The 27,780-nt window shown below is 41.8% G+C and overlaps 3 protein-coding genes and 1 long non-coding RNA gene across 8 annotated transcripts; 2 read left to right on the top strand and 2 right to left on the bottom strand.

Moving 5' to 3' along the window:
- The first annotated feature begins 237 nt into the window (after positions 1-237).
- LOC107393942 (acyl-CoA dehydrogenase family member 11) lies at positions 238-5,551 on the top strand. Its single transcript, XM_015972592.3, has 14 exons — positions 238-519; positions 632-855; positions 934-1,033; positions 1,335-1,452; positions 1,576-1,718; positions 1,800-1,952; positions 3,637-3,731; positions 3,824-3,923; positions 4,004-4,144; positions 4,212-4,304; positions 4,382-4,489; positions 4,578-4,749; positions 4,897-4,963; positions 5,066-5,551. The coding sequence occupies exons 1-14, from the start codon at positions 238-240 to the stop codon at positions 5,163-5,165; spliced, it is 1,896 nt and encodes a 631-aa protein (XP_015828078.1). The 3' UTR covers positions 5,166-5,551.
- LOC107393949 (uncharacterized) lies at positions 711-10,383 on the bottom strand. Its single transcript, XR_011517012.1, has 3 exons — positions 10,229-10,383; positions 962-1,038; positions 711-874 (listed from the first exon to the last, which is right to left on the bottom strand). It is a non-coding gene; the product is annotated as an uncharacterized lncRNA (long non-coding RNA).
- slc8b1 (solute carrier family 8 member B1) lies at positions 10,115-16,276 on the top strand. 2 transcript variants are annotated; one of them, XM_015972595.3, is made up of 15 exons: positions 10,115-10,470; positions 11,052-11,204; positions 11,475-11,527; positions 11,851-11,908; positions 12,032-12,137; positions 12,224-12,391; positions 12,831-12,944; positions 13,053-13,133; positions 13,223-13,353; positions 13,435-13,576; positions 13,656-13,777; positions 15,032-15,185; positions 15,265-15,345; positions 15,422-15,486; positions 15,579-16,276. In XM_015972595.3, the coding sequence occupies exons 1-15, from the start codon at positions 10,303-10,305 to the stop codon at positions 15,765-15,767; spliced, it is 1,785 nt and encodes a 594-aa protein (XP_015828081.1). In that variant the 5' UTR covers positions 10,115-10,302; the 3' UTR covers positions 15,768-16,276. The 2 variants fall into 2 exon arrangements, with proteins under 2 accessions (XP_015828081.1, XP_015828080.1); XM_015972594.3 differs by having other exon boundaries at positions 13,050-13,133.
- Positions 16,154-27,780, bottom strand: tpcn1 (two pore segment channel 1). Of its 4 annotated transcripts, none has more exons than XM_054731471.2 (26): positions 27,496-27,780; positions 23,565-23,698; positions 23,319-23,495; positions 21,859-21,972; positions 21,605-21,735; positions 21,256-21,344; positions 21,080-21,114; positions 20,915-20,973; positions 20,652-20,751; positions 20,442-20,558; positions 20,195-20,319; positions 20,052-20,100; positions 19,889-19,952; positions 19,258-19,302; positions 19,128-19,184; positions 18,988-19,041; positions 18,823-18,895; positions 18,560-18,667; positions 18,309-18,470; positions 18,080-18,195; positions 17,550-17,596; positions 17,377-17,445; positions 17,200-17,296; positions 16,941-17,080; positions 16,782-16,862; positions 16,154-16,714 (listed from the first exon to the last, which is right to left on the bottom strand). In XM_054731471.2, exons 1-26 carry the CDS (start codon positions 27,584-27,586, stop codon positions 16,571-16,573), a joined length of 2,478 nt encoding a protein of 825 aa, XP_054587446.1. In that variant the 5' UTR covers positions 27,587-27,780; the 3' UTR covers positions 16,154-16,570. The 4 variants fall into 4 exon arrangements, with proteins under 4 accessions (XP_054587446.1, XP_054587448.1, XP_015828075.1 ...); XM_054731473.2 differs by lacking the exon at positions 27,496-27,780 and adding an exon at positions 24,570-24,703; XM_015972589.3 differs by lacking the exon at positions 27,496-27,780 and adding an exon at positions 23,802-24,095.

Raw genomic sequence — 27,780 nt, 5'->3', positions numbered from 1 at the left:
TACTTTAATAAATACCTTAATTTCAGAACATCACCTCATCATAAAACACCATTAATGAGATTGGCCACAAAGTGATGCCCTTGTTTACTGTAATAATTGTGATGTAAGAATATTAATAAAAGGCTTCCTAAGTTTGATTAATACTTAATGACACCACAACAATACAGCCTGAATAATCCTGATAAGGTTTCTGCATTAATTGACTTTGATCTCGGTTCAGCAGCTTGATCTTCAGCCATGTCTGTGTGGTCAGCCGTCCTGACCAGGCATGGAGTTGGGAGATGTTGCAGGTTGTGGTGTGGTGTCTCCAGACCACTCATCCACACCAGAGCAGTAAGTGTAGCTGAGCCGGGTGCAAGGAAATCTGATGAAGACCAACTCTGGGAGGCAGCTGCAGGTCACCTGCCTTTCAGCAGAGCCAGGATTGGATCATTCTTCCAGGAGCAGCCAGCTTTGAAGAATCCATTTCTGGAGGATGCCTTGCTAAGAGCATACCTCAGGAGACACCTCCCCCAGCAGGTATGTCAAATAGAAATTACCTGACATTAGATTTCTTTATTAATTTATCATTAAGAAATTTTATTAGCAACAGATTTTTTTTAGTTGGGACTTTGTTTAAACCTTTTGACAGGCAGTCTTCTTAGACTTGAGTGCATTTGGAGAGTGTGTGGCAAAAGAAGTGGACACATGGGGCCGAGAGTGTGAAGTCAACCCTCCACGGCTGGTGCATTTTGATCCCTGGGGGCGGAGAGTGGACCACATTGTGACCTCTGCAGCCTGGAAACGGATGAAGGACCTATCGGCACAAGAAGGCCTGGTTGCCATCGGCTATGAGAGATCATTTGGGGAGTGGAGGTGAGGCTGTCTGAAATGTCTTACGTCATTTGAGAAAACAGTTTTTGTTAAACTAATTGGAAATACTTTGTTTGTCAGTCGTGTTTATCAGATGAGCAAATTGTACCTGTACTCCCCTTCATCTGGTCTCTACACCTGCCCTCTGGCCATGACTGATGGAGCTGCGAAGGTCATCCAGGTATCCTAAAATAAAGCCCAAAGAAAGAAACTTCATCTTCAACTTAATTACTCATTTACAACTAAACTCTGGTGATTTTTGGTAACACTAAAACATTTACTAGTGCAACTCAATAATAGCTGGAAAAAAACAATTAATTTCTCTGACACATAAAAAGTGTGTGTAAACAGTATAATGAAGTAAATATTTCCTTGTTGCTTTATCTGACTGTAGGACAGGCCAAATGTTAGTTTCCAGTCCTTCTAGCTCAGAGTTTCATCCCTTTAGGGCTTGTGATTGTCTGGATGTGTGTTTTGTAAAGTCTGTAGGTGTTTCACCGCCTGTAGAAGAAGCCTACAGTCGTTTGATCAGCCGTCAGCCCGAGCGTTTCTGGACATCTGGACAGTGGATGACCGAGAGACAGGGAGGATCTGATGTAGGTCAGTAATGACATAATCTGCCCATCTCTAAACATCCTGTTTTATTTTTCTTATGTGAGTATTGGATTGAATTCATGGAAATCCTTACAGATCAGCTGCTTTCTCTGCTCTTATCATCTCCAGGCAGCGGCACTGAGACCGTGGCTGTTCCACAAACAGATGGCTCGTATAAACTGCACGGCCTCAAGTGGTTCACATCTGCCACCGACGCAGACATGACTCTGACGCTGGCAAGAGTGCAGGACAGAACGGGAGCGACCACGGCGGTGCGACTGACTTCTACCACACGTAACGGATCACTCTAGATAAGAGTTCACTGATGCTTTGTGTTTGTCTCTGCTTCACAGGGTAGTCGGGGGCTCTCTCTGTTTTACGCTGAGGTCAGTCGAGGTGAGGACGGCAAACTGAGGGGCATAGAAGTTCAGAGACTGAAGGACAAGCTGGGAACTCGACAGATGCCAACAGCTGAGTTACTGCTGGATGGCCTGCCTGCTTATAGAGTCAGTTTGTTACAATAATAATAATAACAATCTAAAGACTCTTAGATAAAGCCAAACTACCTCATATTGTTCATTAACCTACTTAAGGCTGATGCGTTTGCACCGACGCAACATGGTTTCCATACTTAAATTACCGTAACTCTTAGAAAGTGTCACTCAAACACATTCTGAAAGCTGAGACTCTGCATTATATATTTGCATATAGTAATATTAGTATGTATTCTTGCATATTTTAGGGAATTTTTGCCGTATTTGTTCAGTTGTTTTCAGCTGTATTCCGTGGAGTTTTTAGTCGTAAATTAGATTTGTGTCATACTTTGTAAATAGAAGAAAGAAAACGATCTTTTGTACAGAGCCTCTCAAGATAAAAATTACAAGGAGCTTCACAAGTTTAATTTAAAAATAAATTAAATAAATAAAATTTATACAATAAAAAAGATTTAAAAAGATGATTAAAAACATCATAAAAATGAGATAAATGAAAAATTGGGATTAAAAAATGTAAGGAAAGGGAAAGAGATGAATAAGAAAGAAAAATAAGAAAGTCCCAATAGGTGTCACACTGGAGTGTGAAACTTATTCTCCGCATTTGACCCATCCCCTGGGGGAGTGGTGAGCTGCAGACACAGCTGCACTTGGGAACAATTTGGTGGTTTAACCCCCAATCCAACCCCTTAACGCTGAGTGTTAAGCAGGGAGGCATTGGATCCCATTTTGGTATGACCTGACCATAGATTTGGACCTACGTTCACCCAGTCTCAGGGTAGACACTCGTACCACTTGGCCACTGAGCTGGTCTTTCGGAATCCTTCAGAAAGAAACAAAATCCCTCCAGATTTCCAAATGTGAAGAAAATAGTTTTGCGATCACAACCGCTTAACGTTTCCTCCGTTGACAAGCCAGGAATAGAAAAGGTGCGCTCTGCAAAAACAAATCACTTGTTGGATGTGCAAGAAGGGAAACATTGGGCTCTATCTGCAGCTGGACTGCTCTAAGAGCCTCTCTGGGCAGACCACAAGAAAACCAAAGAAAAGCAACACAACAGCCGTGTCACGTGCCCAAAGCAAATTCCATGAATCTTCTGTTTTAGCCTGTCAGCCTCGGCGACGTTTCAGGTGTTTCAGCCACAACAAGTGAGATTTGAATCTGTGGATGTAAGCCAAGAACCTTCAGGAAACTCAACACTGAAATGTTCAAATGTGTTTCAACAGGTGAAACTCAAAAAATTAGAATTATGGTGAAAATGTTCATTTATGTCAGCAATTCAACTTAAAAGGTGAAACTAATATATGAAGTAGACTCATTACATTCAAAGACAGATATTTCAATACTTTATTTGTTATAATTGTGACGATTATAGCTTACAGCTTATGAAAACCCTAAATTCAAGATATCAGACAATTAGAATATTGTGAGAAGATTCTAGACTCAAAGTGCTCTAATCAGCTAATGAATCCAAAACAACTGCAAAGGGTTCCTGAGCCTTTAGATGGTCTCTCAGTCTAAGTTGATTTAGTGAAATAAATGAACTCTTAATTTTTCCAGTTTCACATGCAGCACATTGAACTTGTCTGTAATATGGACATCAGATGCAGCTCATGTCTATTGAAAGAAATGATTTTGATCTCTATGATCTTTATTAGCTTAAATAAGCTTAAATCAGATGTGTTTTCCATATCATCAGCTGTCAGAGGAAGGGAGAGGCGTGGCCTCCATAGCGAACATGCTGACCATAACCAGGATTCACAACAGCATCTCTGCAGCCGCTGCAATGAGAAGGCAGGACACCATTCCTAATAGCTCCTCATCACAAAGTCATGCCAGAAGTAAGGTGATTAACCAACGTGTGTCTTTGTGTGTTTTTTCCTCAGAATTCTCCAGTTGGCGCGTGACTACGCCACTCGCCGCACTGCTTTTGGAAAGCTTCTTAGGGACCACCCACTGCACATGCAGACTCTGGCCAGGATGGAGGTGAGCCAGCAGCAGGAGAGATTCAAACAGCTCAGACTTTTATTTCCCATCATTCCTCACTTCCACCTGACTTTTGACAGGTGGAGACCCGTGGAGCATTTCTCCTGGTAATGGAAGTGTGTCGCCTACTGGGCCGAGAGGAGAGCGGCCTGGCCAGCCAGCTCGATACGCAGCTCTTACGTCTGCTCACTCCTGTCGTAAAACTGTACACCGGGAAGCAGGTACGTCACGATTGTGAACACGAGTTAGATTACAATCTGCGTGAATGCTTCGATGTGTTTGTCTCAGGCAGTGGCTGTCGTTTCGGAGGGTTTGGAAAGCTTCGGTGGACAGGGCTACATCGAGGATACGGGGCTGCCTGGAATGCTTCGGGATGCTCAGGTCACATTGGTGCCAACAGTTTTTATCTGTCTTTTTCCTTGTTGATTGCTCACATTTTTTTTTTTTTTTTATTGAAGGTGTTGAGTATATGGGAGGGTACAACCAATGTTCTGTCCCTGGATGTGCTTCGCTGTGTGGCTCGAAGCTCAGGGATGGTTCTGCATGCTTATTTTACCCATGTCCAGGTATGACAGGAGGAGTAGACCGCTCACAGAGAGCTCAATAACTGCAGTTTGTGACAGGACTGAACAGAAATGTCTTATTTTGTCTCAGTCGCTGCTTGCAGGTGTGTCTAATGTTTCCTCAGTAGCTCCTGCTGTGAAAGCAGTGGCTGGTGCTCTGTCTGAACTGGAGGCGTTTGTTCAGATGGCTGCAGCCAGAGAACCCGGATACCTGGAGCTAGCAGCCAGAGATCTGGCATACAGCCTGGCTCGTATCTACGCAGGTGTGTACTTCACAGGCTCAGATTGAATCAGAGCTGCTACATTTAGCTTACTGACCAGCCTGAAGGCAATAAGCTAAAAACCATCTGTATATGTACTATTTGTATACCTGCACACTAATTATTTACCTCTCTAATCCGTGTTAACAGGTGCCCTACTCGTTGACCATGCTTGCTGGAAAGAGGCCTCCACACACGACATCCATGCTGCTCTCAAGTAAACTAAACAAACTTCACAAGCATGCTTGAGTGCCTCGGAGGAATTAAAATATGTTTGCTATGAACTCAAAATAATGCTGTTTGTATTTTCCTGCATCAGGTGGTGTGAACAGGACTTGTGTCTCGTTGCGTCTAAACAACAGAGAGGCTACTATGAATCCGGCACCGCAGCACTCGATGCTGCGCTGGTTTATGAGTGATCGTTGAATTGAATGTAATCGTTAAATTAATATGACATCACTGAGATACTTTTTTTGACTGAATTAAAAGAAACATCTGTACTAAACAAGCATAACTAGAAGTATGTTCTTAAAACGATGTTTTTGTCTGTTAGAACAGGTTTAGATTTTCAATTTTTTTCAATTCATCTAGAGCAGGGGTGTCAAACTCATTTTAGCTCAGGGGCCACATTGAGGGAAATCTAGTCCCAAGTGGGCCGGACCGGTAAATAAAAAATAAAAAAAAACTTCAAATTGTTTTCTTTGTTTTAATACAATCAATATAAAACAAGGCTGGAGCCTGAAGACAGTGTAGTACAAGTACAACACCTGAAGTGTACTTGAAAATTTGAATTTTTTTTTTTAAATCAACAAATTAAAAAAAGCATTCCTTGGTGATTCTAAGAGCTTACAGATCACATGGCTAGATCAGTTTCATGCAGCACTTAAAGTATATTTGACTCATTTTACTTTACTTCTTTTAGCTTTCACCAGCACATCAACATCAAGTCACATCCTGAGTGGCGGCCAACTTCAGGATGTGATTCAAGTTCTTGTGTGAGCCTTGAGCGCAGCTTTGTTTTATTTATACTCATTACAGAGAAAACTTGCTAACAATGATAAGTTTATTTTCACTCTACATTGTAAAGTATGAAAATAAAGTTTACACAACCATCTCGCGGGCCGGATTTAACCCGCTTGCGGGCCGGATCCGGCCCGCGGGCCGCATGTTTGACACCCCTGATCTAGAGGATATTTTCCCTTTTGACTGTGATATTCGTTAACATCTTATCAGTCCTACAGTTATTAAATAAGCGATAAGTAAACATCAGTTATTCACATCTGCTGAAGTAGAGATCAGAGGAGGTGAGGAAGGCTCTAATTCTGCTTTACTTCATGGATCGTTGGAAAAAAGAAATGCATGTAGTGGCTCGTGTGAGGAGTTACTTTAGACTGCTGGTCAATTTTCTTGCATAATGATGTTTTTACATGCAATGTTTTGTTGTAATCAGTGATAGGAAAAGTTGCATATTAATGAAGAAATAAAATCCACCAGTTTAATGTTCATAATTTGTATCTTGTTTCATTATTTTTGTATTTAGTGACTATATATATATATATAAACTATGTACGTTTTAAGACATTCATTCTGTTTAGATTCAATTCAAGTTTATTTATATAGCGCCAAATCACGACAAGAGTCATCTCAAGGCACTTCACATAATAAACATTCCAATTCAGGTCAGTTCATTAAGCCAATCAGAAAAATGTTTCCTATATAAGGAACCCAGCAAATTGCATCAAGTCTGACTAGTGTCAGTGACTTTACAGCAATCCTCATACTAAGCAAGCATTTAGCGACAGTGAAGAGGAAAACTCCCTTTTAACAGAAAGAAACCTCCAGAGAATCCCGGCTCAGTATAAGCAGCCATCCACCACGACTCACTGGGATGGAGAAGACAGAGCAGACACACACACGTGCGCGCGCACACACACACACCAAGCAATGTGTCTATGGTTACATTGTGATTTCTTAGTAAATATTCTATTTGGCGAGAGATAAACTTTATTGTATTTATCCTAGTGAATCTATAAACCGGTAAACTAGCAGTAGCACATCCAACGTCAAGGAAAGCAAAAAGTTATTATCAGGAGAGGGAGAATGTTTAAGTAGTTAGCAGCAGTGTGCTAGACGATAGCCCCCTCCATGAGGCTACCACAGCTCAGCAGAACATCATTGTAGCTTCTTCTGGGGAGAAAAACACTTAGAGAAAAAATAAAGTTAACAGCTGAAATTGCAGAAAATAATACAGTTAAAGAGCAGATTGTAGAAGAAAGTAGTAGAGTGTGAAAAGTATTGTCAGTGTATCCTCCAGCAGTCGAAGCCTATCAGCATAACTACAGAGATAACTCTGGATAACCTAGCCTTTTTAGATGGAGGCATGTTGGAGGCAGGGCAAGGGAGAGCCGTCTTTACGGACTGTACACTCCACCGTCCTTTACTACCCCACTTGTCCAGATCTAGGCTAACATCAGATTTTAACCATAGGCCCTATCAAATAAAAATGTTTTAAGCCTAGTCTTAAAAGTAGACAAGGTGTCTGCCTCACGGACTAAAGCTGGGAGCTAGTTCCACAGGAGAGGAGCCTGATAACTAAAAGATCTGCCTCCCATCCTATTTTTAGATATTCTGGGAACCACCAGTAGACCTGCAGTCTGAGAGCGAAGTGCTCGGTTAGGAACGTATGGAACAATCAGATCACTGATGTATGATGGAGCTTGATTATTAAGAGCTTTATATGTGAGAAGAAGGATCTTAAAATCTATTCTGAATTTAACAAGTAGCCAATGTAGGGAAGCAAAGACAGGAGAGAAATTATCTCTCTTTTTAATTCTCATCAGAACTCTAGCTGCAACATTTTGGACAAGCTGAAGACGTTTAACTGCATCTGTGGACTCCCTGAGAGTAATGAATTGCAGTAATCCAGTCTTGATGTAATAAATGCATGAACTAGTTTTTCAGCATCACTCCTGGAAATGATACTTCTAATCTTAGCAATATTCCGAAGGTGGAAAAAGGAAATCCTACAAACCTGTTTAACCTGGGATTTGAATGACATGTCCAGGTCAAAGATAACACCAAGGTCCCTTACTTTGTTCTCGGAGATTAATGTAATGCCATTCAGGTCAGGTGATTGACTAAGCAATTTCCTTTTCTGGATTTCTGGTCCAAAGATGAGAACTTCCGCTTTGTCTTGATTTAAAAGCAAAAAGTTTAGAGTCATCCAATTTTTTATGTCCTCAAGACAAGCCTGTAATCTGCCTAACCGATAAGGTTCATCAGGGTTAATGGATAAATATAACTGAGTATCGTCAGCATAACAGTGGAAGTTTATCCCATGCTGTCTGATGATTTTACCGATTGGGAGCATATATATAGTAAAAAGAATTGGTCCAAGCACTGAACCCTGTGGTACTCCACAAGTAACCCTGGAGTATGAAGACGATTTCTCATGTACATTTACAAAATGAAATCTATCAGACAGGTAGAATTTAAACCAGCCTAGCGCTGTTCCTTTGATCCCTACAACATGTTCAAGCCTTTCTACAAGAACATTGAGATCTACTGTGTCAAAGGCAGCACTGAGATCTAACAAGACTAGAACTGACACAAGATTCTTATCTGATGCCATGAAAATATGGTAGAATATGGAGAAGATGGTACTTTTTACTTTTTGCTCCTCTGCTGTTAAGTAATAGTATTAATGCTTTATATTTACCTGAAAGCTTTATTTAACGGTTAGTTCACAAATGAGATTTTTTAAATTTTTTTCACTGAATAAAACCTCCAGACATTGTAAAACATCCAATTGCGGAGTGCTTGAAAGCATAGCTAAAACACTGAACTGAGAGTAAAAATCAGGTATTTTAGTTATTTAACAATTGGTAATAATAATAGATAAGTTTGCTTGTGGCTGATATGTGCTGATGATTTTTTTTTTTTTTTTGCAATTTTCATGGCTGACATCTAGACTTTTTCCACCTTATTTTCATGCTAAAAGGTCTCTAATAATCTTAGTTGCCCAAAATTTTTGAAGCTGAATCCGTTTTTGAACATTGAATTTAAGCAAAGTTAAATCTCAATTTTGTGCAAGACTCAGTGTTAAAACCAGACATCTATGTCTATGTATTTAGCAGACACTTTTGTCCAAAGTGACATGTAATCAAGCCATCATGCTTTTGAGGCTCACAACAAACACTATTCAGTCAATCCTAGGTGGCAGTGAGGCAGCATAATCAATCATAGAGGGAAGCGAATATGTAGTGTGCAGTAGAGTGGGGTTTAGGGTGCTGGGAGGGTGTTAGTTTAGAAGACGCTCTCTGAAGAGCTGGGTCTTCAGGAAATTCTTGAAATTCGACAAGGAAGCTCCTGTTCTAGTAATGCTTGGTAGGTCATTCCACATCTGTGGAACGATAAATCAAATTTAAGTCGATCAAACAAATCATTTAGCTGACCAAATATTAAGTAAAAATAAATTGAAAATAGCTGAAAAATAATTTTGAGCATTATCTTGCAGAAGTTCTTCAGGAGCGTAACTATACATTTAAATTAAAATCTGTAGATGCACCGTGCTGCCCAAGGATGTGCCCGACTTTAATTCTGCTCTGCCGATATATAAAACATGGTAAATATTGGCCCTGTATATTGGACGACCAATATATTGTAGAGATAATGGAATTGGTACCGATACCGATTCCAGTATCGGTATCGGTAAAAGTTAACCGATACCAGGAACTGATACCAATGCAGTTGCTTGAAAGTGGCTTTACTGTAACTTGTCATTTCTGTTCACCTAATATTTTATTGTTGTGATGATTTCTATTCATATATTTTACTTTTTGTCTACCTCACAGTCTTTTACGGTTGAAAGCAGTGACGAAAATAAAACCTGTAGTCCAATTCATTGCATTTTTTGTGTGTGTGTGGTAGAAGTATCGGTATCGTATCGTTTTGGAAAAAAGTGGTATTGTTGCATCCATAATATCTTGGTCTACCCTTGTTATCATATCAGCTGTGCAACTTTTCGGTTCATCTATTGTTTTCTTACGAAAATATTTTTTAAATATTTGAACAAAACAAAGAAAGCAAATGTGCTGTATTGAAAAGCAGTATATTACATATCACCCTCATCATTAATAAGAATAATACAAAGAATACAATCTTTACTTTCACCTATATATAGAAAGCACATGCATTCTTTTTTCGTTTCAACCTTAGCTACATTATTTGATGTTAAAGGTTTGAAAAAAAGAAACACAATCTCGCTCACAGCTTGACTGAATCTTGTTGTTTGTGATTGATTGTAAATTCTCGGTTTTTGCGGGGTCCTTGAACGCAGCACTCTGGTTAGCAAACAGTGGGCGGAGTCTAAATCAGGCTGGACGAATTGTTCACGTTCACGTCGACACCTAATCTGAGCTTGTTTGCAGCAGGAGACATGAAGCTTTCTGCCAGAACAACAACAACAACAAGGATGACTTGCTGGTTTTAGATCCATCGTCCTTGTTTCGTCGCTGTCAGATCCAAAGTAACGGCCATGATGGACGCAGCTCCTGGATGAAGTCAATCATGTCTGTCAGTGTTTTCCTGTCACTTTTCCTGGCGCTGCTGCTGTGTGGCCAGCGGGCTGCCTCGGGCTCCCGGAATCTCCTGACTGGTGTCGGGTTATCTGGAGGCTCCTCCGGTACCGCCTTAACCATGATGTCAGAAAACAGCAATGATGAGGTCAGTGAGACTTATTATTAGATTTTGGCTTTAATATAAAAAAAAGTCCGTGACCAAACACCTTCGGTGAGTCATAAGGGTTCAGGTGTCACATGACTTATGGGAAACTACAGGTACGAATAAAACCAGTTCCGTTTGATCTGATCAGACTGGTTCTGTCACTCAGCGGAAAGACAGAGTGGTTTATGAGGCTGATTCTTTTATTCGAGCAAATAATAATAATAATAGTAAAACATAATAATAGTAAAACAGTGGTAATAAGCGTGTAGCAACAGGGGATTAATAATATTTTCATTAATTAATAATAAAAGATAAAATAAATATAAATATGCATAAAACTGGAAGGATGACTAAACACTTTATTATATCAATGTTCTGCACCTGGAGATATGTTATTATGTATTATAGGCTCACGTGTTTTATGTCATGTGCAGCTTGTGCTGTTTAGCAAAAATATTATCTTCACATAAATCATTATAATGACGAGACATGAAAACACAGATGCTTCTACCCTGTCATCAGCGTGTTTTAATAATCACGTGAAAAAGTCGTGTTTTTTCTGTGTTTTCTTGCATTTGCAGTGTGACCTTGTGATGAACTACAACATTACAGACCGCTGCGGATTTGTGAAGAGGACTCCTGACTGTGACATGCAGGATGGCTTCTTGAACTACCTGGATCTGGCCTTCTGCTTGTTACGGCCCAACCTCTATCCTCTCACTATCACTCTCTGTGTAAGACCTGCATGTGGAACATTGTCAGTAAACAGAACAAAAAAAAGTTCATCTCTGTATTAAGCAAAGAGGAAGTTGCAATAACCGAGGGAGAAGCAGGAATGTTCAGTCATCTGAAAGGATTTTCACTGTTTGCTAAAGAGTAGGATATCTGTCAGGCAAAGATTTTATTTTTGCATCATTATTGCACCATTACACAGATGTTCTCTGGTTTGTAGTGCATTTGTTCTCTCAGCAACAGCATGCATGACTTTACTCATCCCTCCACAGGTTGTATGGCTCTTCTTCCTGTTTGTCATTCTTGGACTCGCCGCTTCCAAGTTGTAAGTCTCTGTTTTGGTGCTTCCTCTAAATATGCTCAAAGTTTCAGAAAGTGAAGGAAAAGACTTTGCTCAATCACACACACACGCACGCACATGCACACAGACCTACACACACACACACACACTCAGATCTCAGCATTGTCAGCTTAGCAGTCACATGAGAAGGAGTCACATGACTGCAGAGAGTGTTGAGGTTTTATCAAAGGGAGCAGGTTTACTTTTAGGTTCCCCACTGCAGCTGAACACTAGAGAATTTGTTAAATGTTTAATGTATTGTGGACACTCAGAAATTAATATAGTTTATTTTTCTTCTTTTTTTCCAGTTTTTGTCCCAACCTGTCAGCCATCTCCTCCAGTCTCCACCTCACTCACAACGTGGCCGTATCCTTTCTCTGAGCCTTTAAACTCCCGCAGCAGGTTTCCTCTGCCCGTACAGAATCCCTGAGTGTTTGATCTAATTTGTGTGTTTGAGAGACGTTTTCTTTAACTGTGGTCCGTGCTGAGGGCGTGACGTTTCTCGCTCTGGGTAACGGAGCTCCAGACATCTTCAGTGCCATGGCAGCGTTCTCCCATCCGCACACTGCTGGCATGGCTGTCGGAGCCCTGTTTGGTACACACACTCTTCTTCTGTCCCCCATACGTACAAAAAGGAACTAAACGATTCTCTGAAATGATTAAACACGTGTGTCCTTGCAGGAGCCGGTATATTTGTTACAACAGTTGTTGCAGGCAGCGTTGCTCTGGTAAAACCTTTCCCGGTGGCCTCCCGGCCGTTTCTGCGTGACGTTGTCTTCTACATGTGTGCAGTATTCTGGACTTTTCTCATGCTCTACAGAGGAACCACGACTCTGGGAGAAACACTGGGTACACACACACACACACACACACGTTATTACTTGTCTTGTTTGTTGTCCATTTATCAGATCATTTAGATACCCATCTAAAGATTTATCTTACATTTAGAGTTGCAACACAAGCTTCACTAAAGTAAAACTTTTACATCCTTCCAAACAAAGCTCCAAGCCAGATTTGCTCTCAAACAATAAAGAATGCTGTAATTACTGCTTTAGTTTTCCTCAAAAGTCAGAAAGCTTTACATTCTTTATTGCTGTCTTGTTGTGCTGTCTGTTTCAACCGTGCCAGGCTAGAATTTCAAGCATGTTCTTGTCTTGAAACAACATCTGAGTGCAGCTCGGAGTCACCCAGCCATGCCTTTATTCTCTGTAAACTTTACTGCTGCACAAAAAAAAAAAACCACATGCACCCATCTGAGGTCTGACTGCGCTTTGTGTTATTGCTACAGGTTACTTGGCGCTCTATGTGATCTACGTTCTGACCGTTATTATCAGTGCTTTCATCTACAATCGGCAAAAAAACTCAGTGAATACGACGGTCCAGAGTGATTCACCTTTTCCAGGTTGGACTTTTACTTCTCACGTGAAACAACCACTAAACTGTTTCCATTGTTCTTAATTAATTAATTAATTAATTAATTAATTAATTAATTAATTGTTCTCTGAAGCAGAACTGAACTCATCTGACTCCTCTGATGATGATGACGATGGGATTCACTGTTTGATAGACGAACCGGTCCAACAGGTTTATGGTAGGAATTCTGCATCCTTATGAGGAAATGCTCTCCAGTAGTTTTCTGTATGATCAGGACTATCATGTCCACTTGTGTTGGTCCTGTAGAGTCGGAGTACAGACCACTCCTGCCTTATTCTGAGTCCACAAGTCACATCCTGCTGAGCTCTTTGAACCCAGTGGACAACAGGAGGTGGAGACGGAAACCACTCAGCTGGAAAGTTTTTAAAGTACTCAAGGTGAGCCTAAACTTAGTTACCCATAAGACTTAACTCACTTAAAACTCTAGATGTAATGTGCTTTTATCTTCTGCTTGCCAGTTTCCTCTGGAGGTGCTGCTGCTGCTCTGTATCCCTGTGGTGGACCCTGACAAGGAGGACAGAAACTGGAAACGCCCGTTAAACTGCCTCCATCTGATCACCGCTCCTCTGGTGTGCCTGCTCTTCTTCCAGTCTGGAAAATGTAAATGCATCACCTTACATAAAAAATAGGAAATATGCAGTCTAATTATTAGTATTTTTTAATTTTGTTTTTATTCTAGATGGAAATAAAATGATCCAGGATCAGTTTCCTCTCTGGGGTCTGGTTCTTCTGCTGGGACTGTTTCTGGCTGCTATCGTTTTCTGCACAACCACCAATGATCATCCTCCCAAATATCACCCAGTAAGTGTGTTTTAGATGCTGCTGCTACAGTCTTAACTAGAACCAACAGAACCGAGCACACCACTTCTGTTCTTAAAGAGCAAGTCACCCCCAATCAACTTTTTTTTCTGATAAACTATATAAATGCGTGTCTAATCGTGCTGCAGACACGTGTAGTCAATAGTTTTGCACTTTAGTGCATTTTAGTTAAAATTTAAATTTTCTGTCTAAAACTGTCAGTGTTGTGCCGTTATCAGGTAAAAACTCTGCACTGCATTTAAATTTAAATCTTCCATCGCCATTGGCTAAGAGGTACGCTAGAATGGTAGCTGGTACCATATGATGTCACAATGTCATTGTGAGCCTGTGTGTGTCTATTTGTTAGCGTCTCCGCCCTCTCGGTCTGCTAGGCAATAGCATTTGTTGCATTTTTCAAACAGGAAGTAATGGAGTAACAGTCTGGTAGGGGGTGACTTGCTCTTTAAATCTCTACACTGGTTACCAGTAAACTACAGAATCAACTTCAAAGTGCCTCTACTAGCTTATAAATCACTCAGTGGCATGGGACCAAAATACATGTTGGATCTCCTTCCTGTTTACACGCCCAGCAGGGCTCTGAGATCCTTGGGAAACAGTCAGCTGGTAGAGCCCCGGGCCAGAACCAAACAGGGTGAAGCTGCACACAGATCAGCTTCCTTGTGATCTCACATCTGCCCCAACTGTTGTACCCTTTAAATCAAAACTGAAAACTTTCATGTATTCCTCAACCTTTGAATAAGTGTTTCTTATGCTGCACCTTCTGCACAGTAACTGCTCACTTTGTTTTCTATGATTCTTAAATTTGAAATTAATTTGTGCATTTTAATTGTGCTGTCACATTATTTTAATGTTCATGCTAATTTCGCTAATAGAAAGCACATTGAATTGCCTCTATGTATGAAATGTGCTATACAAATGACCTAGTATCACCCATCACCTCTCATGTCAGAGTTTTCAACTAAATCTTGGTCAAATCAGGACAATAACATTGGTTGCTATCTCACGCAACATTTTGCACGATCTTCCACCTTCTCAAACTTTTGCTCCGTGTCTGTAAATTGCAGTGATATGTCCACTTTTCTGTTGGCTTAGGCTGATCAGCAGTGATCCAGTGATTGCTTTTAAAAATGTCATTAAAATTAGTCCAGAATTGGCCATCGTCGCTGTCTCAGCGATATTTGCAGGGTTTTGCGGTGGTAAGTGTGTCTAATCTGTCATTCTCTGCTCTCCCTCTAGCTTTTTGCGCTGTTGGGTTTTGTAGTGAGTGCTGTGTTGATCAGCGCAGCGGCCTCAGAGGTCGTCAGTCTTCTGCACATGCTCGGTGTGGTTCTGAGTCTCAGCAACACGGTGCTGGGGTTGACTCTTCTGGCCTGGGGTAACAGCATCGGAGGTGCTCGCTGAGACACAAAGTCTGATTCTCTCCAGCAAACGTAAGAAACCTTCTGAACTGTGTGGCGTTTCTGTTTCAGACTGTTTTTCTGACATCACCATCGCTCAGCAGGGCTACCCACGCATGGCCATATCTGCCTGCTTTGGAGGCATCATTTTCAGTATCCTTTTTTCATGTTTCACATTTTCACGATCACCTTCGGGCACTGAAGAGGACCTTGACTGCGTTTCTCCCAGACATGCTGTTGGGAGTGGGTTTGGGATGTGTTGGGCAGATGATTCAAACAAAGTCTAACGTGCAGGTATTTTTCTCTAGCATCCAGAGATGTCACCATGATGAGATGGTTCAGGAAAGTGTCATGATGACCTTTTGTTTCTGATTTTCTCTTCCCAGTTTGAAACGGAGGGACTGTTGACGTGGATCCTAGCAGCATCCCTGGGCTTGTCCTTGGCTCTGTCTTTCATCATCGTCCCACTCAACAACTTCCAGTTAGGTCGCAAATATGGGATCTTCCTCCTCGTCTTCTACATCATATTCCTCGTTATTGCTCTTCTCGCGGAGTTTCAGATAATCCACACCTGACCGACCATCCGGACCTTCAACCACTCAGAACAGTATTTTACTGTGATTAAGAAACAAACACTGGAAAAGTCTTCTCCTGCACCAAATAATCCACCATTGAGACATTTTTTTATTTATGTTGAATTTGTTTTTACACCTTTAAGTGTCAAATTAACAGAAAGCTGACTTTTCTGCTCAGGGAGGACTGAAACCAATCACCGTGCCTTCACCCCTCATTTCTGGCACTACTGAGTCCTGAGAGACACATGATGTAGAAATGTTTGGATTTAAATCTTGATGTGCTTTAAATCAAAAATATTTAAATTTTAAAAAGCTGTGAAATTTGGAACAATGATATTTTTTTATATAATCATCAGCATTTTTACAAAGCAAATACAACACGTGCCTTTGACTATTAGAATAGTTTATTAAAACCTTCTCGTGTTACAGAATGAGAAGTCATATGTAAAATACTCAGTCTGCTGAGACCACTAGGAGAAACTTTACACTGTAAATTTGCTGGAATGAGCGAAAAGGAGTGTTAAGTGTTTATTTTTTATTCTTTAACTAGTACAGATCCGTGTTAATACTGGTCAGGTAGGCCGTTAAACTAAGGCATCGGGTTTAAATACAGGATTTATAATAACACAGGCCCTGCAGAAGAACAAGTACACGACAGATGGTGCTAGTAGATGCTTTCTGGTAGCTTGTGCTGCGACTCCAACACTCCGGGAGATCCGGTTTGTTGTTCACCCCACTGACGGTTGTGAGTGTCTGAGAATTGAAAGTGCTCGAGTTTCTTCTCTTCGGGTGATGAGAACATGCTAGTTAATGCTGTGCTGATCACTCAGAGAGTTCTGCTCAGGTTCTGACAACGAACACGAGTCGGAGCCGAAACTTCCGCCTACTGTTCTCAGGCTCTGATCCAGCTGAGGCAGGTTTTTCCTGGAGTACTCCGAGTACCACTCCTGGAAAACAAGACGAGTGATGAGAAGAAGTTGCAACTACAGCCGTGGAATAAAAGCAGTTTCTCACCTGGATCTCTTCCTCGTACATTTTCATACTGAGGTCGCTTTTTGTCCTTGACCTGCGACCCAGGTACAGCAGAGACGTGTGCTGTGTGCGACACAGGAGGTGGACGTGTTTAGCTTGGCTTGTTTTTCTAAAGGAGAAGTGAAAGGTGTGTGTTCTTACCCCGCTCCTGTCCATAGACTGTAGGACTCGAACCAGCGAGCTGAGCGAGGACGGCCCAGGGGACATCTGTTTGTACAAATCCAGAGTGGCCAGAGCTTCATCTTGCTTCACTTCTACATCAAACACGATCCCGTTCTCATCTGCAGCACAACCACAAACACGCTGACCATCGGCAGAGGAAATAACCTCTTCAGCTGTTCTCTTTAAAGCCTCCACATGAACATTTATTCTCTTTACTGACAGACTAAGGCTCACTCACCCTCTGGATTATCCACCTGTTCCCGGTTCTTGCGGCTGTAGTTCATACGGAACACAAACGCATCCAGAATAAAAGCTACAATGATGGTCATCACCACCTGGAGGCAGATGTTTACACCTGTCAAATCGTCTGAGTCAACAACAGTTAACTAAAAAAAAAAAAAACCATACGCCTCACCATGGTAACGATGTAGAAAGTCATGAAGTACAAACGGCTCCAGTGGCTCGTCATGGACGTCACTCCTTCCTAAAAGGAGAGAAAAAGACATCAGCGGTCAGACGACACCACCCGCTGGTCAGCTGTGAGCCTGCAGGATGGAGACTGCTGCTACACACTCAGCTGCATCGTACCATGGTGATGTACCAGTTGTTGACCACGGTCAGCTCGAACAGGGTCACTGGAGGTGAAGCACAAAAGAATCATTACCTTCAACCATCCGTGTTAATAAAACATGAAACAGTGTAAACTTTTTAAGTCCAATGGAAATCCTTTTTTTTTTTTTTAAGATTTAAAAACAAAAACTACAAAGAACCATCCGAAAGTTCCACTTTCCTTTATCTCTTCATGCAACCAAAGAGCCAGATTTTATAAAACAAACATGGTTTTCATTGAGCTTTGGGTATTTTTTATGTCACTGGATGAATCAGATTAAATTGAAGAGATTCAACACAAGTCCCTAAATTAGAATGACATTCCAACTTTTCTGAGTCATGACAGCTAAAGCAAGTAGCATTTAGAAAACCCTAAAACAGTGCAAACAACAAATGCTGCACTTGTAAGACAAAATGAAAGGGTCAAGTTATTAAAGCTTCAGCAAAAATGAGGTTTTGGCTTTAGACCTTTGCACACTGCAGAAGGTATAAAAGAACATGAAAGTTACCAAAGCTGCTGAGGATGTTGTTGAAGTTATTGAGATAATAGTAGCCTTCCTCCAACACCGTTCTGTTGCCTTCAGTGATGTTGATCTGCCTGTAGGAGTTTGCCACGGTGCTGGTGCTGAGTTTTGAACATAAAGACTTAAAAAGTCATTAAAATGACCTCATCTTGTCTAAAGGTGTGGTCCAATACAAAGAATTCTGCTAACAGATTCAAGCAAACACGATTCTCACTTGCAGCAGTTGGGGTAAACTACATCTGCAAAGAACTCCATTCCCACAATGGCAAAGGAATAATAAAAGATGATCAGAGTCAGTCCCAGACTCGCCATCCTGGGGAAGAGCTCAAACATGGTGTCCAACACGTTCCGATACCGCTGCTTTATCTTAAATAGTCTGCGAAAGACGAACACGGCAAAAGAAATCTAAAAGATTTGTCACAAAAAATATGTAAATCTGATTGAAACAAGATGAGGAAAGCACACCGGAGCAGCTGGAAGGGTCTGAGAACTACGATGAAGTAGAAGGGCTCCATGTTGAAGACGAGAGCGATCAGCCCGAGGAAGGCGAACGCGGTCACGGAGAAATCGAACCTGAACACACACCGACGGGTTTATCAGCAAACACACACTAACAACATTCAGGACATTCATGAATGCATTTGTGTAACTTAGAAAAGGACAAAGATAAAATAAAAACATACAATCTAAAACAACCTTTTAGCTTTTTTAAAGAATGTGTTACTTACAGATTCCACCCAGAGCTGAAATAAGCCATGGGACCCAAACCAGTTATCTTCAACAACACTTCAATACCGTAGACTAAACATGGAAGGAGCGCAGGCAGAGTTAAGTCTAAATATCTGGTTTTAATCTAAAATTGTTACAGATCTGTTTGAACTTTGTTTACTCACTCGTCAGGAAAATAATGTAACTCAAGGGAACAAATTTGGACCAAGAATATCCACCTGCGTGATCATTAGAAGGTTAAAGATCAGCATAGAGTTCAACACACGTCCTCCACTGTGTGTACGTGTGTGTGTGCTCATCTTACTCTCCAGTGTGAACGTCTCCACAAGGATCCACACAGCATTGACGGCCACGACCACATCTGCAGCCAAACAAGAGCTTTTAGAAGTCTGAGGTGAAAGTTTCCCTCTGGGAAAAGCTGGAATGACACTTACACATGGCGTACTGGAAGGCCTTCGACTTCACAAGCAGGTAGATTCCTGGTAAAAGAGGACAGCACTCGTAAACAGACTGTGATTTGATTAAATTACAGAAATATAATATATAACTGTACAACTTCAGACTAGAGGTAGATCGATATTGGGCTTATTCTATTGTTGATGCCAACATGTAGGAGACATGGTCAGCCAATGGCTGATGTATACTGCTGATATTTATGGGCCATCTTTCATGGCCAATATCGAGACATTTTCCACCTTATTTTCATGCTAAAACTTCACAAATAAAACCAGTTGATGCACAACATTCCTGAAGCTGAACCAGTTTTTGAACTCTGAATTTAACCAACTGTTAAATCTCAACTTTGTGCACTGCTCAGTGTTTAAGTCAGACACCTAAATAAAATTTATTTAGAGTGTTATTAGTGACAGTAAATTCAATTCAAATTCAATTCTGCAAAAGCACCAGGCTGCCCGAGGATGCGCCTGACTTTAAATCAACTTTACTATGAACATATATCGACCAATGCCGGTATATAAAAACCTGTAAATATCGGCCTGATAAATGGGTCTACTTCTACTTCAGACCGATAACTGATGCAGCAAAACAGAAAATCTCACTACTCGCCCTTAAAAATGAGGAAGGCTGTGTGAGGGAGGTCATCAAACCAGTGTTCACGGCTCCGTCGTGTCTAGAGCAACACATTTACAGCACATGCATGTAAATTCTGCCAGAGGGATACAAAATAAGCTGGCTTGTAACTTAGCAACACATACTTTAAACGGTTTACCTTCCATTTAAGGCCAATGACCTCATAAAACTTATAAAAGTCCTGAAGACTGAAACACAAGAGACTTCCTCTGAGTCTTGTTACAAAGATATAACAGTGAAATTCAATGGAGGATAAAAGAAACCCTAGAGGGAGTCGGCTACCTGAGCATCGGAGCTCCTGATGTGTTCAGGGCTTTAAAAGTGAGGAAGCGCTCTCTTGCAGACATGCGTGGTCTGTAAAAACGCATCAGACCGTCAAACTGTTTTAGGGACACACCCATCGGCCTCTGGAGGAATCATCACATAAAATGTATCATAAAGTCTGAGAACGCCATTAAATCAAATATTTGCACAAATACAGACACACACACACACACACACACACACACACACACACACACACACACACCTGTCGGCTGACCAACAGCTGGAAGGCGTGGTCAATAGCAGAGCGTTTGTGCAGCAAAAGAGACTTAAACTTCATCTTCTCAACGTCGTTAAACGTATCAAACACCACCGCCAGGAGCTGAAGGAAAACATGGCAACTGTGATGAAATCATGCTAAATGGACTCTAAGCTAAGTTTATTGTAGAGGTGGTGGAAACAGAGTTATTAATACCAGGTTCATGATGAAGTAGAGCTCTATGGAGAGGTAAACTATGAAGAAAACACAAGACCAGCGGTTCTTGGCGTACGCTGGCATCATCACATCAGGGAAACTACGAGACAGAGAAGCAAGAGATGGATGAGTCACAGAAAAGAGAAAGAAAGGCCAGAATATTTATGAGAAAAAGGATGTGCGATGTGCTCTGAAAGTAGGAACTAGCGGGTGAGCGCCGTGCGTGTAACAGTAACTCGGTAGTATCGTGCTGCCAGGCTTACTTTGCTGTGGTCAGCAGCACGAACAGGCTGACGAGGCTGTCCTCAAGAGTTTTGAAGAACTGCGGTGAGAAGACATGGTCAGGCATGAGGACATCTACCAAGACAACAGAGAAGAGGAGGTTTCCTCCACGCTGTCATGACAAATATAAAGTACAGTCAACGTACCGGGTCGGCAGAATTTGTAGAAAAGAGGCAGAAACCTGGAGAGCGAACACACACACACACACTGAGTTACTGCAGCCACGCCACTAATGGGTCCTGCTCTACACACTCCAGTTAATAAAACGTGTTGGTGAAAACATACATCAGCATTTGGATGATTGAAATCAACACATTCTTACCCAAAATGGCAAAAATAACCATGAAGAAAAGCAGCAGGAGGAGTATGTCAATAAAAGATGGAAGGGACTGGAAGATCTGACGCAAGTTTCTGATTGGATCAAAGAAAGCTCGTTAGTAACATCTTAGAGGAGATCTGTTAGAAAAAAAACCACTAAGTTAAAAAATATATATATCCTCTACTTTATAATACCAACTAATGCCAGTCTGCAGCTGCAACAGTGTGGAATTGTTGCCATGGACACCAAATTTAACTGAAATTATGAGAAATGACTCTGTAATGTCGCCTTAATAGATGACCATTTAATTCCCTGGCTATGACCAGAGTGTGTGGTTGGGATCGTTACGGACCTCCGCACCGCCCCACAGTATCTACAGTCCACCAGGAATATGGGTCTGAGTGCTCGGGTCACTCGCAAGTGAGACGTTTGTCTGACCAGAACTACGATGGCCTCCACAAACTGCAGCAGCAACACGGAAGTCTGCACAAAACGAGAACAGGAAACACCGGACGTCAAAGTTTGCTCCCAGATCGTGACAAAAAGGCCACTCTGAGGCCACTGTGCAATGAATTAATTCCTATTCCAGCAAAAATAACGGTTTACCTTCACCATCGTCCTCCTGTGTCGGATGAACGTGTGGAAGCCGAGCCAGCGGAGTTTCATGCAGAGCTCAAAACCCACCAGAGTCAAAGCCAGGAGCTCCAGAGTGGCATGAATCTGCAGAGGTAACAGATACAAAAGCCCTGCATTTGTTTATTTATGTATAGACTGGTATTATAAGCTCATGGGTGGATGTTGGGTTCAAATCAGAACAAACATCTTAGAGTTTGTTCATTTATTGGAGTTGATCTTTGTCAAAGTAAATTAAGTTCTTAAATTTCTGCTGAGATTGAGACTCGTCTGAATTAAGATGGATCAGCTGGCCCCTCAAACACCTACAGTGACCAGGAAATGTAGACCATACAGAAGACCATCACTAGTTTATCCATCCTGCTCATCAGCACCCCAGCAGAAAGGGTCGAACTCTGGGAACCGGTGATGGTTGTACCCTTTGTGCAGCAGTACCGGGACCAGAGTGGATAGGGTGTGTATGGGGAGCATGAGTGGGTGTCCGGCGTGCATTTTTATAAGCCTTTGGTTGTATGTGTATGTGTGAGCATGAGGGAGTGAGTGTGTGACTGTGTTTGTGTATGACTGTATATGTCAGGTGGGGCCTTTGACTCCTCCCCTCTCCTGTGACTTCTTTTGAAGATCTTCCCCTCTCCTCCCCCCGCCACACCTGGTGTGGAGTGCAGTGCCTTGGTCTGCCTGACCGCTCGTGACTCCATGGTCAGGGGGTTTAAGATTTTTGGCATCTGCCTGATCAATCCCGGTGGCTGTCTGGTGGGGTCTGGGTCCCTGGGCTCTGCTGGGTCCCCGGTGGGGGTGGTCGCCCCTGGGTCCCGGGTCGCTGAGTTCCGGGCTTGGCCGGCTAGGGGGTGGGAAGCTGCGAGCGGGCCTGTGGGCTTGCCGCTGATATCTCCCGGGACTCTGCCGGCTGCTGGTTGTGGCCCTCTAGGGCGATCCTTTGCGCTACTCGAGGGTGGCAGGGGCTTTTCTGGTCGCAGTCTCCTTGGGGTCCCTGTGCTCTGGGGCAGCTCCTGGATCTCTTGGACTTGGAGATCCCTCCATCTCCTACGCATCTTTGGGGGGCAGATCTGTGGCCCCTCACACTCTCTACTGTACGCTCCTATAGAGAAACCTTACATAAACAAGCGCGTGTACACACACAGGTGCTCACAAGGTGCTCTCATAAGTATGGACTTGGGCACGTTCAAGACATGTCTTAAGGCTGTGGTTGGCACTAAATGCACTGTGATTTATTATCGTGTGATTGCTCAGTAAAACAATGTTGATTTTATATTTCTTCATCAAGTTGACGCAGTGATAGCTTGCTCCTGTTGTGTGTCACTTTTCTGCAGGTCTAGAGGTCTATAAGCAGACTCTTGTTCATCTTTGATTGTTTATTTTTGTGGAACCCCCCCCCATTCTCGACCAGCACTCTTATTTTAAAGATGACTCACGTAGACATCCAGGCGCAGCGTGGGGACGGCGGGAGCCTCGCACAGCGAAAGCATCAGCAGCATCAGGCCTGTCACCAGCTCCATCATGTAGAACAGGTGGTTGTGGGCAAACAGGTACGCCGCGAGAGCCTTGGGGTTCCGCGGGTGCGTGAAGAACTTGTCATTGTTCTCTCCTTCCTGTGAATCAAACTCAACAATGATCGTGTGAAAGGTGAACATGATAACCATGAAAGGTTCTGTAACTACCTGCAGATATATAGCTGCTTCCTGGTAGTTCATCTCCCAGCTTTGCCTCAATGAGGCATTTTGGGTTCTGGAGTTTTGTGGCCCGGGGGTTGAAACCACAGCGTTGTTAACGATGTCATAATTACCTCCTCCATCTAAAAGGGAGGGGAAAAACACTTTATAGAGTGTTTATACAGTCATTGTTTATGCAGTTAGATCACACACACACACACAGAGAGAGAGAAAGAAGGTTCCTACCACCACTGTCTAGCTCTAACTGTAAGGAATATGAGGAAATCATTACTGGGCTCTCGTTACAGGACTGATGGTCATGGAAACCAGTCGGTGGGCTGCAGGAGGTCTCCATTGATCACAATTGTTCCGCGCGCCTCAGCTGTGTGAAAGTATCAAGGTCCCTGATGCTCACACACCACCAGAGGTGTGTGTGTGTCTTTCACAGTGCACTGCTCTCTTTGCAACATTCACACACATCTGGAGACACAGATGGGAAAACATTCCACTCAGGCCTGATGGGAACACCAGAGACAGAGTCACGAGGGCAGTCCAGATACGGTCCACACAGATACGGATGTCTCAGCGGTTAAAAAAGAAAATAAAAACATTTGATAAGAGGCGTTATTGTCAATGTCGACGTCATTGATGAAAGAACACTTTGACATTAGTCTCCTTCGCTATTTGGACTCTGGTCCTAACTCTATAATTTAGTAAGAAAGAGCTGTGTTTGTACGAAAGTTGCTTTTATGCGTCCTTCCTGTCAGACAGAATCCCCAAACTGGACCAAAAAACAAAAGAGGAAATAGTACAGAAACTAAAATTTAATTTAAAATAATAATGGAAAACACCAAAAATTCTAAAAACAAAGAGGAAAAACAAATAAAAGTAGGATCAGATTTAAATTACACAAAAGTTAGGAATTAAGTCAGTCAGTAGAAGCAATCCTATTCTTTTATGATTGCATTTTACAGAACCAGCTCTCAGTAAACAGCTCTAAAATAGTTGCTCTACTTGTCTCCTTGCAGCTTCACACTTGACTTCCTTGCAGATCCATCTGGTTGTTCATCCCACATAACATATCACATGTTTCGGCCTCAGGCTGACAGCTCCATGGACCCAAATTCAATAAAAGCCAGACGTGTCTCAGAGATGCAACCACAGATATGTGTTGTCCAAAGTTGCCTGCAGCCGATCAATATTACGTGTGAAGATCAAATCCTCTCCCAGCAGCAGCAGCAGCCTGCCCTGCTTTAACACGAGTTTGCTGAATGTCTCTCAAATCACCCATTTGTTTCAGAACAATAACAAGTCTGAAGCTCCCAGTGGATTACGCGGTGAGGTCATGCTCACAGATACGCAAACAGAGCCAGCATTAATGACTCCTGATATGAAAAACTAAAAATACGTCTGTGATCACCAGCAATAAAACACCAAAACATCAAAATATAATGCTTCCTTTTCCCTCAGAGTTTAGTGTCCATTTGTTTCCAAAATGAAGAAGTAACAAAAATGTTCCAACACTTTTCATTTACAAACCACTCCCACATGTCCTTACAGCAAAAAACACACACAGTCTGCCACTGAGCACCAGGGAGGGGCTGAGAGGGGAGGGGTGTGTGTGTGGGCCTGCTGTACCAGCAGTTTCTCTCTCATTTTGGAGCAATATCTGAACAAAACAAGCAAAAGCATCAGGAAACACACACACACACACACACACACACACACACACACACACACAGAGAGAGATGTTTGTTTCTATTTAATAAGGCATTTCTGTGTATGTTGTATGTCTTCTGCTGAAGAGGTTTAAAGTTGGTTCAATTTTGAAGGTAATCAAAAATGTAAAAAACGTTTTTTCAACAAATTTAAAGTTATTCCCAAAGGTCACCAGAGAAGTTAAAAGTAACCAACATCAAACGTGGCACAGGTAAAAAAGTTAATAAAGTGGCATCTAGGGAAATTTATTGATGTGTGATTGATGTGAATGCAGTGTTTGTATTAGCGCTGAGCAATAAATAGAAAATTTCTCGTTATTGAATTTTCTGACTCTAATATGATTTTTTCCCATTTCAATAAATTTGGTAATAAAAAATGAAAAACTGTCCCTTTAAGAAGCTCTACCACCTCCAGTCACATGACAACATGACTCAACGTAATACACGTGATAGCCCCATCTAGTGGACAACTTTTGTTTTGTTCATTTGTGTAGGTATCATTCATTTATTGTTACCGAGGTGAAATTCTCAAAATACCCTGATATTGATGGTAGACCATCTCGGCCAGCAATCTTTTTTTTAAATGAGAATTGACAAGCAAACTATTTTGTGTGGTGCAATTGAATCTTCGACTGCTGTTTTCGGCAGCAGTTTCTACCACCTTATTGTGTTGGAACAACTAGATTTTACGATATCACTTGGATGTAGTGTGGAAGTGTCTTAAAAATTGCAAATATTGTCAGGATTTTAGTATCAAAATATATCACATATTTCGTCTCCCCTGTATTTTGATATATATCAGTTCTTTCCGGAACTGCGCTGCTCTGGGTGGCTGCATGTTGGAGTAGCTCTGTTGACTAGATGTAAGTTTTGCCTTTTCTTGGACATTTTTTCTCCTAGTTTCTCAAGAAAAACTGTATTTTTTGGACACTTTACATTTCTGTTGCTGGTGCTGTGAAGCTTGGAGGATTTTTACTGCTAATTTTTTAGCCGTTTTCACTTTTTGAGCATTTGTTATGATGCATAACCATGGCAACAAGCTGGTTTACAATCGGGAGCAGCTGATTAACATCGGAAAGGCTGAAATAATACCTCAACTGAAGCCACAAATCCCAAATGAGCTAAAACACAAGAAGCGTGGGTGCAGAGCGGGAGGAAAACGGAGACAGACAAAGAGGAAATTCAAACCATCTCTTCCACTGATCACAATGGGCAATGTGAGATCGCTGGCCAAGGACTCAACCAGAGTTTCGGCAGTTTCAGAACCGCTGCAGGAGATAATGCAAAGAAGGATTCTCCAGAGAATCAAGAAAATGATGGACAACCCTGAGCATTCTCTTCACAAGACTGTCCAACAACGGAAGAGTGTCTTCAGTCAGAGGCTTCTTCAGTTTCGCTGCAACACTGACCGCTACAGGAGATCCTTCCTGCCAACAGCCATTGTAATATACAATAACTCTTTGATGACTTGATTATTATTATTCTGAGCTACTACAGCAATCAATTTCCGTCTGGGATTAATAAAGTATTTTTGAATTGAACTGAATCACCACTTTCTTGTCCATACACACCCAAGGAACTGGCGACATTGGATAAGTTAAATCAAAAATAATGCTGGAGTAAATATATTGTCTTTACATCCCAGCACTGAAAGGAAAACAATGATCTGCTGGTATAAAGCTGACAGTTTATTTTGTACATATAACCTTAAAGAGCAAGTCACCCCCTACCAGATTCTTACTCCACTACTGCCCGTTTGAAAAAAGCAACAAATGCTATTGCCTAGCAGACCGAGAGGGCGGAGCGGCTAACAAATACACACACACACACAGGCTCACAACGACATTGTGACATCATATGGTACCAGCTAACGTTCTAGGGTACCTCTTAGCCAATAGCGATGGCAGATTTAATTTCAAATGCAGTGCAGAGTTTTTACCTGACAATGGCACAACACTGACAGTTTTAGACAGAAAATTCAAAACTAAAATGCACTAAAGTGCTAAACTATTGTCTACACGTGTCTGTAGCACGATTAGACACGCCTCAGAAAATAAAAAGTTGATTTAGGGATGACTTGCTCTTTGATAAATGTCTATAAACAATACTCATCATTAAACAAATCAAGCCTTCGTGAAGGCATGGATTTTAAGAGGGCTTACTTTAGTACCACTTGGTCTATTTTCTCACAACAACTATGACAGTAAAGAGACCAGACTTACTTTGGTCTCCTCTCTCCGTTTCTTCAGTTAGCAGACCGCTGTTCGCTTCGTCCCAGGTTAAGATGAGAGGAACATCGTCGTCAGACTCCATTACTTTCCCAGATAAATAAAATTCAACCTGCCGTGAGTTTAGGCCTTCCGCTGGAGCTGTCTTAAGTTACAAGCTGGCTAAACGAGTCCACGATTAGTTTTGCAAACCGCAAAAAAACAACTACATCTTGTTAGTGCTAAAACTAAACAGTCGTTAGCTAACAAGCTAAATTCGCTTAGCTGATTCGCCGACTT

The sequence above is a fragment of the Nothobranchius furzeri genome, chromosome 17 (assembly GCF_043380555.1).
Source record: "Nothobranchius furzeri strain GRZ-AD chromosome 17, NfurGRZ-RIMD1, whole genome shotgun sequence".
In the NCBI taxonomy this organism is placed as follows: domain Eukaryota; kingdom Metazoa; phylum Chordata; class Actinopteri; order Cyprinodontiformes; family Nothobranchiidae; genus Nothobranchius; species Nothobranchius furzeri.
This window is presented reverse-complemented; position numbering and strand designations above follow the sequence as displayed.